The 14,640-nt window shown below is 38.5% G+C and overlaps 1 protein-coding gene across 1 annotated transcript in view; it reads left to right on the top strand.

The window, feature by feature from the left end:
• LOC110474276 (ADAMTS-like protein 3) overlaps positions 1-14,640 on the top strand; it is a 130,371-nt gene that overhangs the window by 96,254 nt on the left and 19,477 nt on the right. The window contains exon 7 of the mRNA XM_021537576.3: positions 7,789-7,915. Coding sequence (XP_021393251.3) covers positions 7,789-7,915 — 127 coding nt within the window. The remainder of the gene's footprint in view (positions 1-7,788; positions 7,916-14,640) is intronic.

Raw genomic sequence — 14,640 nt, forward strand, 5'->3', positions numbered from 1 at the left:
GGTGGTCCTATAATCTCTCAGCTCCTCTAGCATGTGACAGATCCTGTAGTAAGAGTTAAAGGTTTTGGAAGCACTTTGTTTTATTTGATGGAAGTGGATTTACAGAGTTGTGGAACACTCTTTAGCCTCTTGCCTTCAGATATAAAATGTCAGCAGAAATATGTGGAAAGTCTTTTTAGGAGCCCTTTAGTATGCAGTGAATTTTATGCACTGTATTTTTTTATTTTCTGGGGTTTTTTTTTATTGCTTTACATGCTTTTCCTCGGTATGGATGGCTCGGGAATTTGAGAATCGTGGTGCATCTCCTTGTGCCCATCATTCTGGCTTAGTTTACACCTCTGTTCTGAGGTTTGCATTTTGACACACTTTGCCTGATTTCTTACCTGTGAGGAACTGGAAATCCTCAAACAGAGGAAGTTTTCCTCCTCCCAGCACAGCTGCTGCCCATTCACCTTGGTGGCTGGGACTGCAGCTTCGTGGGCTGGGGAGTTCTCTGCTGTCCCGAGCCTGGAGGGGCTCTGTTCTGTTAATTGGCTCATGCTGAAGCCTGTGTCAGCTTGTCTGGGCTGCTACTGTCCTGGGCTGGTTTGATTCCAGAGATGTGAGAACCCGTGCCACAATCAGCCCTTTGTTAGCTCAGACATAACTGAAGAGTTGGGAGACAGGACCACGTGAGAAGAAAATCATGACTCAGATAAAGTCATCAGACTTCAGACCAAGATAAATCCTCAGTGAGGATAAACTAGGGTTTGAAAGTGCAGTTTGAAAGCTAAGATTCCACACTACTTTTAAAGTAAATAAATAAAAAAAAAAGTAACTTGCTTAATTGGAGGGATGTTCTGGTATCTCTCCCTCTGCTTGTCAGAATCAATTACTTGTGGGTGATGAGCATGGGAAAAAGACAGTGGGAGCTTTTTTCTTTATGTTCTCTTGGGGACATATTTTATCTGTGTAGGAATAGAGTGCAGGCTGAAGCTATCATGAAGTGAAGGATGTGAGCAGAGATTGCAAAGTCCATGAATAGATGGGCTTTGAATGACAGCAAGGTTCTACAGCAGGGCAAAGAGACGTGGAAAATATTGACCAAGGGAGAGCAGGATTTTCACATGACATTTTTTTCATTAATTCTTATTACAATGAATTCCCATAGTCATATTTAAAATTAGTTATTTGTTGTCTGGATACAGTCAGTCCTGACATCTGCCTGCGCTGGATTCTGTGCTAAAACAAGTAGAGCAGGGGAAAATGCAGCAAAGAGCTGACATTGATGCAATGGGATCTCTGTACTCTCATTGCACATGCAACTGTGCAATGAAGCACAACCTTAATTTCTCTGAGTTTTGGATTTTGTGAGTGTCTGTCTTTTTGGAAATAGAAATCCCTTTTCTCTGAGCAAGACCAGAGGATTTTCATTTTCCCTGCTGAGTGATTCTAATAAACTGCAGTAGAGATTTGTCTTTTTAAGCATGTAAGAGTTTTTCAGTTTTGTTCCTTTACTAGTAAATGCTGAAATAAAACAGGTCCTTTCTTAGTCAAGTCACAAAACTTGGAAAAGGCATTTTTGTCAGAAGTAATTTGGAGGTTATCTGATATTTTGGGCAATGCTGATAACCTTTAGAAGTATGTAGGTGTTCTGATTCCATTTTTATCTTAGTTCTCATCACTTGTAAGCCTGAAATAAATAATTTGGTTTATAGAAGTCCAAATACTGCTATCCTGGTGGCTGGGCAGTCAGATCACTAAGTTGGATATGCCTGGTAAAATAGTTCATTTTCACAACATATTTTGCAAATCTTGACACATTTTAAAGGCAGTGGAAGGCACTTGCACCTGGGACACAAAGCCTTTGCCACCTTTCAGATCTGCTGCTGGCCAACTTTAAAATAAAAACCACTGGACAACATGTACTGAGATAATTACAGACTGGTCAGCCCTTGAAGGGAAGGATCTCCTGTGCAGTAGCTCTCATCACATTCTTGTGAGAAGTACAATTATCATCCATTTGTGCATTCTGCAGTGCAGTTCCTTGCTCAGCAGAAATACTGGACCTTTTTGACATTTTAAGCACGTTGGGCACTACTTCCCCATAAATGATTTGCTGAATTTTCTGCTTCAGCTAATTTCACTAAATGCCATCTGGATGTTTGAGATGAAATTCCACTTGCAGGTTGGTCCTGGAGTACACATTTTGTGCATCCTTTGAAACAGCCAGCCACATGAATAGAAATGTGCTCAGAGTAGCCTTCAGCTGGGTTTTCCTGACAGCTGAGGGTTTGCTCAGGGATAGTAGTTATGTCATACTGAGATATAGTTGAATTGAATTTCTGTTTTCATTTTGTTAAACAAAATCCCATTAATAAAGGGCATTATTCCCTGACACCAAGCTGCCAGTCCCTCAAGCAAACATAGAACACTGCAAAACAGAAGCTTACCTGGTAATTTTAATGGAATCACTTCTAAGTGAGAGCCTGTATCAATAATAAATTTCTTAGTCAAAGTAGGAAATTATTTAGTATTTAACAAACAATGAATTACTGAATATTTAAGTGGCATGTCTGCTAAAGAGCTTAGTCTAAGACAGTAGATAGAAAAATAATGGTACTAGTGCAGCTTCAGTTTTAATGTTTCATAGAATTTATGTATCTGTCACAAATAAAAATAGCATTGATTTATTCTTTTGTGGCTGCTTCTATTAGGAGAACCCAGAATATTTGTTTTTTCTGGCTATACCTGGATCTTTGGCTCCAGAGGATCCTAGAAGGGGGAAATCTTACTTTGAAAGAGAAATATTATTTATAATTATCTATATTGCTGGATATGATTTCATGCTTTGATAGTAATAATGACACTTAACACTTAGTTGATGCTCATTATTCAGAGATGTCTGGTTTTACTCATCTCTGAAATAAATATTTTTACCTTATGAAGTGTAGGTGTATCTTCAATTTATTTATTTGAAGTATATAATCTCGAGTCATTGGTATTCCAGAAAACTTTTTGAATAATTTAATTTAGGAGGGATAAAGCAATGGTATAACAAGCAAATGATGAAATTTTGAAACTTAATTCTGTACCACATTCTGCACTGGCAATTCTAGTCCATGTTTGTGTTTACACTTATTAAGAGAAGTCTCTGAAAGGAGGGAGGGAGGGTGTGGGTGGGGTTTGCCTTGTTTTTCATTATGGTGCTTTTTTACCATTTTGGAATTTCAGTAAAAATTCTGTCACCTTGCAGTCCTGCCAGTTTTCTTATCATACTTAATTATAAACATCTTAAAAAGAGAAGCTTTTTTGAGTTTAACAGATTATTCTTGGACCTTCACAAATCAAAATTAACATGCTACATGAATTTCTTTAAGCCCAATTCCTCAGCTGAAACACTACTAATTGAATAAGACCTAAAGAAACAGTTTTACATGAGCTCCTGAGTGATTTTTGGATTTATATTTGCAAAAAATTTTTTTAATGTTCCATAGTCACTTTAACATATCAGCAGTGATCTCATTCTTCCCTTTCATCTATATTACTGTATTTTATACCTGACCTTTTGCTCTTCCTTTGCCTTTCTGAACCTACATGAACTATTCTAAGCATGCTCCAAAGTATTTAACACCCTTCAGGACTGTCGTTCACCACAGCCCTGCCATGCTGAGGTTTGTTGGAGCAGATGAGTGGTGTTGTTTACTGCTTAACCAGCTGCTTTCTGTCTGAGCTGCATGTGAGAAAAGTATGTATAGTTCTGTAAACTATGTAATTCTTTTTAATATTTCTTTCTCTCCCCTTTGTAAGAACAGACAAGTAACATATTCAAGTTCTGTCCAAAAACAGTAATGGATTGGAGACCTGTTTCTAAAAATATATTTATATGTTTGCTATATCCAAATTCATTGATACCTCAACATGAACAATTTTATAAATGCAAAAACTGCTCACTTCCTCAATATTATTCTTATATTAAATTTCTACTTGCTGTTTGTTTTGTTACATATTGGTGAATATTCTCCCTGCTGTCTGAGGAGCTCAATTACAACCTGGTCATTAAAATACCTGTATTGTTTTTTTGGTATGATGATATTTATGATTAAAAATGTCTTAAATTCACAGGGTCCCAACCCTTCCATTACACAGTTTGTGTTATCACTTGTTTCATTTATTCAGACTATGTTAAAATCACCTAATATTATTTCTGACTATGCCCTAAAAGCCTGCAGATGTTTTCCCAGTCTGCCTGTAATATTTACAGCTGATCCCTTTGCTCTGTAAACAACAAACAATGTGGGGTAAATTAATCCCACAAAATGCTTTAATTGTGAAAATCATCAGCTTCTTTGGCTGGCTGAGGTACAGTGTGAGCAGAGGAAGGCTGTTGCCATTTTTCATTTTCTTGTCCTTCTTGCAGCTTTATTTGCAAATAACCAAATTTACTGTCTTCAAAATGTTTCATCACTCTTTTTTTCTCTCCAGTAGTTATTGGCTAAAATATGAATACCTTTAATTCATAATATTTTGTGTCACAATGCCATGTTTTTGAGACCAGTTTCCAAGGCTGTACCTCACAGATTCCTTTTCTGGTGAGATCTGTGGCTGTTCAGCTCACCTGAGACATACCTGATCAAGGGTTTACAAACAGATAAAAAAGGCTGGCTCTAGACTCTGAGGTTTGAAATATGTCCCATCCCAGTGTTCCCTCATTAAGATTCCTATTTGAATTAGCTCTACATTTGTGGCTTGTCACTTAAAAACCTGTGAAATTTTTGGGTCCTTCACGTTTAACAAAATCTGGAATTCTATGCTCACTTCAAGTCAATTTTGTGATTATAATTTGAGTTGTTTTCTAAATTGTGTTCTCAGATATCATTGCTTGATATTCATATTTATAACAGCTGATGTAAATATAATCTGGGAAGGAAATCTGCAGAGGGTGAATGCTGAACACACCACCTTTGCTGTCAGGGGAGCTGTAAACCTTTTCCCACATCCAAGTCCCTTGCAGCTAGCACTCCTGTTTTATTTCTGTGGCATTTGTGTATTATTAAAAAATAAGCAATAATACTATATGAAACAGTCCTCTAAAGTATGCTGCTGCGCTGATTATCTTTTTGTACATTCCGTGTAGGACACAATAACGCCTTGTGTTTGCACAGTTGTGTGATTTTTGTTACACCCAGTGGGAGCTTGTTTTCACAGGGGCTGTGTGTTTTGTTATTGCCATGGATGTTTGTTATTGTCACGTTGGGCCCTAATGGGCTGGTCTTGCTCTGCTTGCTCAGAGCCCTCCTCCCACTAAAGACTTGCAGCATCAGTAGCCTACAAATATGCAAGAGATTAAACTAAGAAAAAAATCACTTTTCCACACAGGGTATCACAACATGCAGCTTATTTTTCCCTTTGAAATCAATTGACGAGTAAATAAACCATTTTTTAGTTTTTAATTTAATTAATTTTTAATTTTTTAGTTTTTTAATTTATCTCCATGTTCTAGTAGTAACTTTATGTGAATAAGGGCAGGAGAGCAGTAACAACTTTAAAAGTCTTCCAAATGGAAATACAGACTCTCAACCACTGGTATGGCCTCCATCACTGCACCACAAGCTTCACAAACTTTAGGAGGTGCAACATCTCTCTCAGCTGGGGATCTGCATTCAGACCCCTTCCATGGTTTGGAATGGAAAAGCACAGGAATTTTCAAAGGTCAGAAAAGAAAGTTTGTTGTGGAGTTGGGAACTGAAGTTGTCAATGCTGAGGCAAATGTGTCGAGCACTGTATTATCATGCGCCATGAAATTTCATCTGCTTTCTGATTCACAGAGTGCCCCGGTCAGTTTCTGTTCCTTAAATGGTGTTTTCATTCATTTCAATGTTAATTGTTTATAAAGTGTGAAGATAGAATTGTTTATAGTAATTTGTTTACAACCTTTTCCTTTTTATGTTTTTCTGAGCATCAATAATGAACCCAGAGCTAATGCTAATGCTAAAGACAACTTAAAGTGCAAATACTTTAATCTATAATCCATACCTAAATTACAGTAGTGCTCCCACATGACTTCTGTGTGGTAAATAAGCACCTGTTCTGAGTTCACATGTGTGTACATTTGCTTTATTTTTACAACTAAGTTTTTGTTAAAGAAGAAATTATTTACTGCTAGTGTTAAGTGGCTTATTTATTTTAAAAATTAAACCATTGCTGGGCTAGAATTAAGGTCCCCTTCAATTGCAGGAATAAAATGATTTCCTGCTGCTAATGTAGGTTTCTCTGGTGAATCTGAAGCCCTTAGGGAGGAGATGCCTTCCCTGCAGGTCTCTCGAGTGAAGGACTGCAAACTGCCCCCATTAATGCCCTCCTCTAAAGGGAATTCAGGCTGTAGGGAATCGGGAAAAGAAGGGAAAGGGGCTGAAGGGGGAGGTGGGGCTGCTTTGTTTTCTTTGCCACAGACACGTAAAACTTTGAGATTGCATTTCTCCGCGTTTGGCAGCGGGTGGGTGTGATTTGTGTGTCTGTGTGTGTGTGTTGACTCAGGCTGGACCAGCCTGCCCCTGACGTGTGGACTGGATCCTCTCCTCTGCAAGGGATCGAGTGTCAGCTCTGGCACAGCACGGGCGCACTGCATCTGGGCAGCTCACACGGCCCCTTCCAAGCATTTTTATATAGGAAGAGGCGTGTGCTGGCCAGTGTCGGAATTCTAGCACTGCTTTTAACTCCGAGTTTCCAGAGGGTTTTCTATCCGTTTGTCAGTTTGGATTTTTGTTAAATATATACACCCATGACAAATTAGCTGCCCTTACAAATTAGCTGCCCTTCTCAGGGATATGTGAATGTAAGAGGCAGGTAGGCTGACCTGAGAAAACTTGAAGCTGGAGATCAGCTTTTTACCACATTGTTGAACATGTGGTACTCCCTGAAAAATTATTCTGTGGAATGGTGAAGAGTAAGATAGTTAAGGCCAAATATTTATCTTCCATTCATCAAGAAGGTACATTTAGTCAACTTTGTTCTTTGTTTTTCCATTCTTGTTCCTATCTTTCTTGTGGAGTTGACTGATATGCAGAAAAAGAAAAACCTGGCAAAATGTTTTCATTATAATTTGGAGGGGTTTCAGTTGACAGGGTTTTTGGGTTTTTTTAATTGCTTTTTGAATTTTTGGCAGTGTTTAAGTTTGGGTGTTTTATAATAATCTTTGGAAAGTTTTATAGAATGGGTCTGATATTCATAAATCAGAAAAAATCCGAAGGTGAGAAGTGAATCATCTGAGTTTTTTAAAAGCTGGTTAGCAAATGTGTGTGTAATGGACATTGATGTAAATGGCAAATAGATCTACACTAGTGCCAGTTAAATTCTGAATAGCCGAGACACTAGAATGTTAGAACTGCCCTCAACTCCCTGTCTGTGAAGCTGAAGGTTGAGTGCCCTTTAAATTTTAACTTGGATTATTTAATTGCATTTGTCCTTTCTCAGACATAATTAAACAGGTGATGAAAACCAAATTGTAAATAACATAGTTATGCCTTGTCTTGGAAAGAATAATGCTCAATGGTATTCATTCACATAAGTAGTGGGAAACGGATTCATGTATGTCCTATGCTTGAATAGCTTAATATATTAGTTGTTGTGGTTCATCATTAAAATCATGGAAATGACAGCATGCTTTTAAAACCCTAAACGGCAAGATATGCTTTGATAGAATGAGGCCAACTCATAAAATCAAAAGGATAACATAATAAATAAAATTCCAGAAACCTGAGCATGTCTACTACAGCTTTGCCCTCCTGACTGTGCTGTTGATGTTGGCAGGCAGTGGGCTGCGATCGACAACTCGGGAGCAATGCCAAGGAAGACAACTGTGGAATCTGTGCAGGAGATGGCTCGACCTGCAGGCTTGTGAGGGGACAAGCTAAGGCACATGTCTCACCAGAAAAAAGTAGGTTGCAAATTGATCCTATGGTAATTTATCCTTGACTGTGTTTTCTGCTTGTATATTTGCATGCATATGGCAGTGACCTTTTAGCCATACACTTGTTTGCAGTTTTGCAAAGCTACTTATTCTAAAGTCTGTGCTAGATTAGTCTACTGAAATTCCGAGAGGGATACCACACATTCGAGTATAGCTAGGAAAGAATTTGAGATATGCATTTTTTTTTTTTAATAGAGCCACTCAATTCATTCTATCAGGAATAACCATCAAGATGAACATCTTATTTTAGAGGGTATCCTCATGTATATGTGATGCTGCAGCAATGTTTTTAATCCATGGAAATATCTTATAGATGGTTTTAATCATATATATGGTTTTATGGAAATAGTGGCCTGTGCTTATAAGTACCTGGTTTTCAAATTAACTTGGATTTTTTTTTTTTTTTTTTTTTTTTTTTTTTTTTTTTGTGGTGTCTGATGACAGTTGAACTTCAGGGGCAAGTTACTACTTCTATGGTATTCTATGGTACAAAAAGCACAAAGTGAAAGGGACTGATACTTCCATCTCTTTTTCTGTGTGTTTGGCTCAAATTCCACCATTCTTTCTCAAAATAATTCACATCTTAGTGGGAGTAACTCTGTTGGTCTCAGTAATATTGAAAATATAAAATATGAAGCAAGGAAAGGTATTGGAAGTAGACCCTTTATTGGAGTCTGAAGAGGCTGGCTGTTTTGATATGCAAGCAAGGTTTTCCAAACAAAGATTCCCCTCTGACACTGGTGCTCTCCACCCTCACAGATGATGCTCCCTGGAATGTCACAGCACATGTCCCATGTGTTTATCATACGAATAGTTGCCTCACATAAATTTTTCTTTTTCTGAACTCACAGGGTGCATTTGTCACAAGGGGATGGAGCCTTTGGGGTTAATTACCTTCTTGCAAAGTCACCAGATAGAAGGGTGCTCTTAAAGTCAGTGCTCAAAGTTCAAATTTAACCAGCTTTTCTTTTTCATGCATGAAGCACCTGCCACTGGCAGTTGCCTGTTTTAATACTGTTGTATTTCAGCTTGCAAAGATTTCACTTGTGCCCTGATTTTGAAAGAGCTTTGTATATTGAATCATGCTAAAAATCTTATTGCAGTATATATAACTATTCCCATGGGTTTTTTATGACACTGTTTGCAGTATGCTTCAGTTTGGATGTAACTTGGAGTAGTTTATTTGTTATCTCAATGCTCATTGCTTTGCAGTGTGGTGTCTTGTACTGCCCTGGAACAGTGTTTGGTACCACCATGCAGGAGCATAATTTCTGTAATTCAATACACATATATAGCAAAGACAATCTAAATTAAAAAGTGTCTGGTTGTGTGGCAGCAACTTGTAAAGTCATAGGATAATTTTCCACAAGTCAAAGAGCCTTTTTTACATATTAGATCGTCTATCAGTGTTAACCTTTGTCTTGCTTTGACTAAAGGTCTTTTTTTATTGATGGGAGAGTGTAGTTCAGTAATTTATAGATGAAAGAGTGAGAAAATGTCTTGGATGCTTACAATGAACTGAAAAAGAATTTTCATGAGGGGCCACATTTTATTCATTTGCCATATCAAAGACTCGGAGCTTCTGGTCAGCATAGAGCAAGTCCTTGTAAAGCAAATACTTTTGTAATGTCTCCAAGCTGTATTTGTTTTGTGTCTATATATAGATAGATACAGATATATAAGGATATATATAAACAAAATAACTCTTTCCCTTTCTGATGTGAGGGTCAACTGGAATTGAAGGGATTTGTGTTGTCTATTCCAGCTTTACAGCACCAGAGATTCTCCTGGGGAAGAATGATTGCTGGGGACACCATAGCTAGTTCTAAGGCAGCTCAAATAAACTTTTTGGATTGGTGACTTTGACTGGATAGTTCATGATAAATGAAATTAAAAATTGCATATTTAATTGCTGCTTAGAATAGAAGTACGGTAAAGACAAAGTGGCAAAAGGGATCTGGTTTTGAAACTGTCATTTTGTGATAGAAAATATTAATTTCACTTGTGGTACTCTGGCTTAGGTAAGAGCTGACTAGAGCTGACATCACTTGGTGGAAGGTCTCCCACTGCCCTAAAGGTTCTGAAGAATGCCCATGGTTCATTGTTTCCTCTGTCATAATCCAAAGTTTCCTTAAGAGTCCTTTAAAATTAAAGACCAAAAAAGACTATTCTGAGGAAAGATGTCAGTTTTGCCAAGTTTTGGGTTTATCTTGCACTGAAGTAGGCTGGATGATATGAATGAATTACCACTGGCATAAGGAAAACAGTACACATGTTACTAAATTCAGAACTTTACGTTTTTCTTGGTTATTGTGATGGTGCCAAAATATATTTTGGGTCAAGTTGTTCAACACTATGCAATGAGTTCCATATAATCATCCTGTGTGTGAATGAAATGTGGAAATAAAACCATCCTTTCTTTGTGGTAAAATATCAGTGTAGGGAAGCACATTATCTTCCAGAGTCATTTGGAAGCTTTCAGATTTAGTGTTGAGAAAATATCGACACATGACAGAAATGTATTTAAGAGGGAGCTTAAGGCTGTGAGCAGGATGTAAATTTTACTGTTCAATGAAGCAAATTAAAGAACTGGAAGGAAAGCAAGAGCCAAAGATTTTAGTTTAAAAAAGAGTCATAAGGGGAAATAAAGTGCTTGGTTATCTTAGGCTTTTTTTAAAACAAAGGAATTTAGGCATTGATAGCAAATGATTTCTCATGAAGGACTAATTTTGTTTTATTATCTTTTTTATATGTTTTTATATTAAGTTAATGTCTTTGATCAGAAAGTTAAACAGCAGTGAAAGAGAGCTTACTGTTTTGCAAATATGGAAGGAACAATTATTTCAAAAGTTTATTTTTTCCACTAACACTAAATTGCCTTTGAAAGACAAAGTAAGTTAAACTTCTGTCAGCAAGCCAGATTCTAACATTCTGGTAAAATGATTAAAGGTTTGACTAACGATATTCAAACAAAAAGTGTAATAGGTTGTAAAATGTGCCATCCCACTGGGAAATGAGATATCATGGGCCTGAAGCTTCTCGTACTAAATGCATGGAACTGCCATTAACTCTACTGCACTTTGTGCACATGGAAAAATCGTAGGATTGGGCCCTCATATCTGCTTCCTGCACCAATGTTGGCCAGAAAAGGCAGAAAAATGTTCTGGTTCTGATATCAACAAAGAAGGAAAGATGCTGGTTTAATGTGGGGTGAAGTTGAAGGCATGGACTTGTCCCAGTCTGGTTTTATTTGATTCCCAAAGTGCAAAGTACTTGCAAGTTTTGCCTTAATGTTTTGCTAAAGGGCTTCTTATAAAAGTTTCCACTGGTGATGGCTTTGTAACTGTTTGAATTTCCTTTTGCCATGTGCTTTATTTCCTATGGCGCTTGAGTAGTAACCAACGGTCACTTCTTCTCACATGATGTGTGCCATCATCCCCAAGCGTGCTTAACCAAAAACCTAATTTTACTTTGGTCATTCATCTAAACAGAGGCCTTTGGCACAGCTCCCTCTTCTGTGTCATCAGCCAGCTCAACTTTGTGACAACTTCTTGCCTCACATCATTTTCCCTCTTTGAAATAAATGTACATGGAGCTAGCAATTGTCAAGGTTGCCTGATACTTCATTTTGTATGAAGGATTATTTGCCAAAATTAGACAGTTGTGTCAGTAACTTCTCATGCCAGGTGCTATGTGTTTTGGAGAAAATTCAGCCAAAACAGCTCAGCATATTCCAAGGACACAGAAGAGAAAAAACATGTTGTTTCCCACTGTCAAAACATTCTTGAAACCTTTTATTTAATATGTCTTAAAATCCCCCATTGTTGGACTTGATCACAGATCAGGGATTTGAAATTTGGCAGGCAATGATCTTCTGGTCATGGATAAGTCTTTTGCAATGTCTGTGAACATCAACACATATTTTACTACAACCTTTACAAAAATCCCCAACCTTTTCCTTCAGTTTCAGTGGAATCTTCTTGGATGTTAACAGCTGAAATTTCTGAAAACTTATCCTTTTAAGTGTTCTCTAGCTTGTTACAAGTCCTGACTGCAAACAGATTGCATGTGTCTAACCTCCTTAGAATACATTAACATGTTGCTCTTCCAGAAATAAACTCTTAAATTTTTTCCTTGAGGTTGCTCTTGCTTTCTGCTTTACTGCAATGTGGACCAGGTGCCATGGGATGAACTCTGTGATGCCTCCTACCTCACATTCAGGCATTCCAAAGAGATTTTGTGGAGAGCTTCCAATCTCCTGAGCTTCGGACTTATGACAGGGAGTGATGAGCTCACATGAGGAGAGGGAAAGATGAGATGAGCTGAACAGAAAGATTTGCCATTAGTTCATGCAGTGAAGGAAAGGCAGATGTGAGAAGGTGGGTGGAGGTTGTGGGACTGAGTGTACAGACACACTGAGTCAAAGAAAAGAGGAAGAGAAGGCTGAGATTAGATAAGGAATCTGGGTGGGAGATGGAGTCAAAAACACTTGGAGAGGAAGGGGGGAAATCAGCTATCTGTAGAGCCAGAAGAGGGAATTGGGACTGGTTTGGCAGGAAAACTGTGTGTGGGGAGGGTGCCAGTGCATTAGGGTTCCAGTATGGATAAGGAACGTGTTTTTTGAAGCAAATTTCATCATGGCCCTAACATACTGTTCATCAGTTCACATCACAGCATGGTCTTGCGGAGCATAAATTGGAATTTTTTGGATGAAGCTAAACCAGAAGATGTGTCCCAGAAAAGCACCTGATGTTCTCCAGCAGCTACAGGGGAGAATATACAGTCCAGGGGATCAGACTAGAATTAGTCCCAACGAGGCACCTGTAATTTTGTAGTGTGGATGCTGGGTCTTCAGCACCAGCTGTTCCAGTCTAGCCATCCCTTTATTTTGGTTAGTTTATCTGGGGCTGTTACAGGTAGTATGAAGCTTCCTTCTGTAATGTCATGGTCCCTTTTGTCTTGAAGAAATTTCCTTGTAAGGACATTGGCTATTTCATGACTTATTTTGTACTGCATTTCCTTAAGATTCATTGAGGGGCTGTTTACTGCATGTCTTTTATGTTTTCTCCAGTGCATGTACTTGGCTTTGCTTTCATTAGGCGGGTCAGCACAAAGCCCAGAAGTGCACAAAGGCAGCAGTGCCTTCTGGAATTATGCCTGATGCCAGAATGGATGAGGAAAGCCACTGCAATAAGGCTCCAAATATTTTGAGATTTTTACTTCCTGTGTGCTGTAGTTGTTCCTGGATTATTGTTTGTACTTTGAGAGCACAAAGGTCTTCAATAAGAATCAGGGAACCAGAAAATAAGTTCTGAGCAAATACATAGAAAGAAACACTTTTTATAGACCTGAAATAAACCCTCTGGCCTGCTATAAGAAGAGAGAGGGAAAAATCCCAACTGGCCCATATGTGAAACAGTAAATGGGTCCACCATGGCCCACATGGAAAAATAAATAAAACCTGCTGAACTGGATTGAGTTTAGGAATGTGGCTCCTTTATTTTGATCCTGGGGATTAGCTCCCAGTCTTACCATAGCAGGGAGTCTGATCTTGCTCTCATTGAGATCCAAAATCTAAATCCACATTAACACCATAGAAACAGGATCAAACCTTGACATCTAAAGTAAAAGTAATCCAGGAGCTTAATCAGCAAGTGCTGTGTTGTGTGCACACATTTGCTGAGTGTCTCTTGGTGAGAGTGGAGGGAGATGACTCCATGTGCTGCTGGGAATCCCAATCCTGAAAGGAGTGTTGGAATAGAGACACAATACCTCACCTGTTTCTCACTTTTTAAGGTGAGCCTTAATCTGAGCTCAGATTTAGATTTTAATGTTTCTGCATGATCCAGCTGAATTTGGGCTAATTTGTTTTCATCTTTAGACAAAGGTCAGCAATTAACTTTCAAAGAAATACTGTAAAGGGAAAAAAAAAAAGGTAATTGAAAATTCTCAGTATGGATTTCAGAGTAGCAATTTCCCCTTATGTTTTTGTAAGAGTTCACTGCTTTTAGCACTGTGGACCCTACTGATTTAATGGGAAATATACAGTATAACCATTTTAAATGGGTTTACAGAGCCTCTTGTTTCTTTAAGAATATGAATTACATTCAACTGAGAACCAGAGACCTTTAGAATATATAGTTTTGGAGCCAGACCTGGACAACCTTAACTATTGTTTCAAAGCTGTCCCTAAGACAAGGAGGAATCCCTTATGGTCAGTTCTGTCCTGTTTCTTCCAAACACTCATCTCTGTCCAAAAGTCCAAAAATCTCACATTTATTTTTTCCTATAATTTACTTCATCTCAAGGAAAGACTGCCCTAGGTCATAATTATCTCAGTCAGGTTACAAAAATCTCCTGCTGTCAGACTTCTTGACAGGTCTGTGGGCTGCAGAGGTTGCCTGCTGCTGCGGCGGTGAGCTTAGTCATCTCTAATGCAAATAAAACACTTTCTGGTAATATTGTCTGTGCCGCAGAGAAACACCAAATTTAGCACCCCCATGAGACTTTTGGACCATATCAGAGAGTGCTTCGGTGAGGGTGGAATGTCTGTAGTACTGCTAAAGGAATGTGAGGCATCCTGGAAAGGGATCTGCAGGGTCTGTGGGGCCAGCGGAGCTGCCTGTGGGGAGGTGCAGGGAGCTCAGCAGGATGACCCTGGTTGTTCCCCAGAGTCCTGCACATCTGTGCAC

Source organism: Lonchura striata, chromosome 11 (assembly GCF_046129695.1).
Source record: "Lonchura striata isolate bLonStr1 chromosome 11, bLonStr1.mat, whole genome shotgun sequence".
NCBI lineage: Eukaryota > Metazoa > Chordata > Aves > Passeriformes > Estrildidae > Lonchura > Lonchura striata.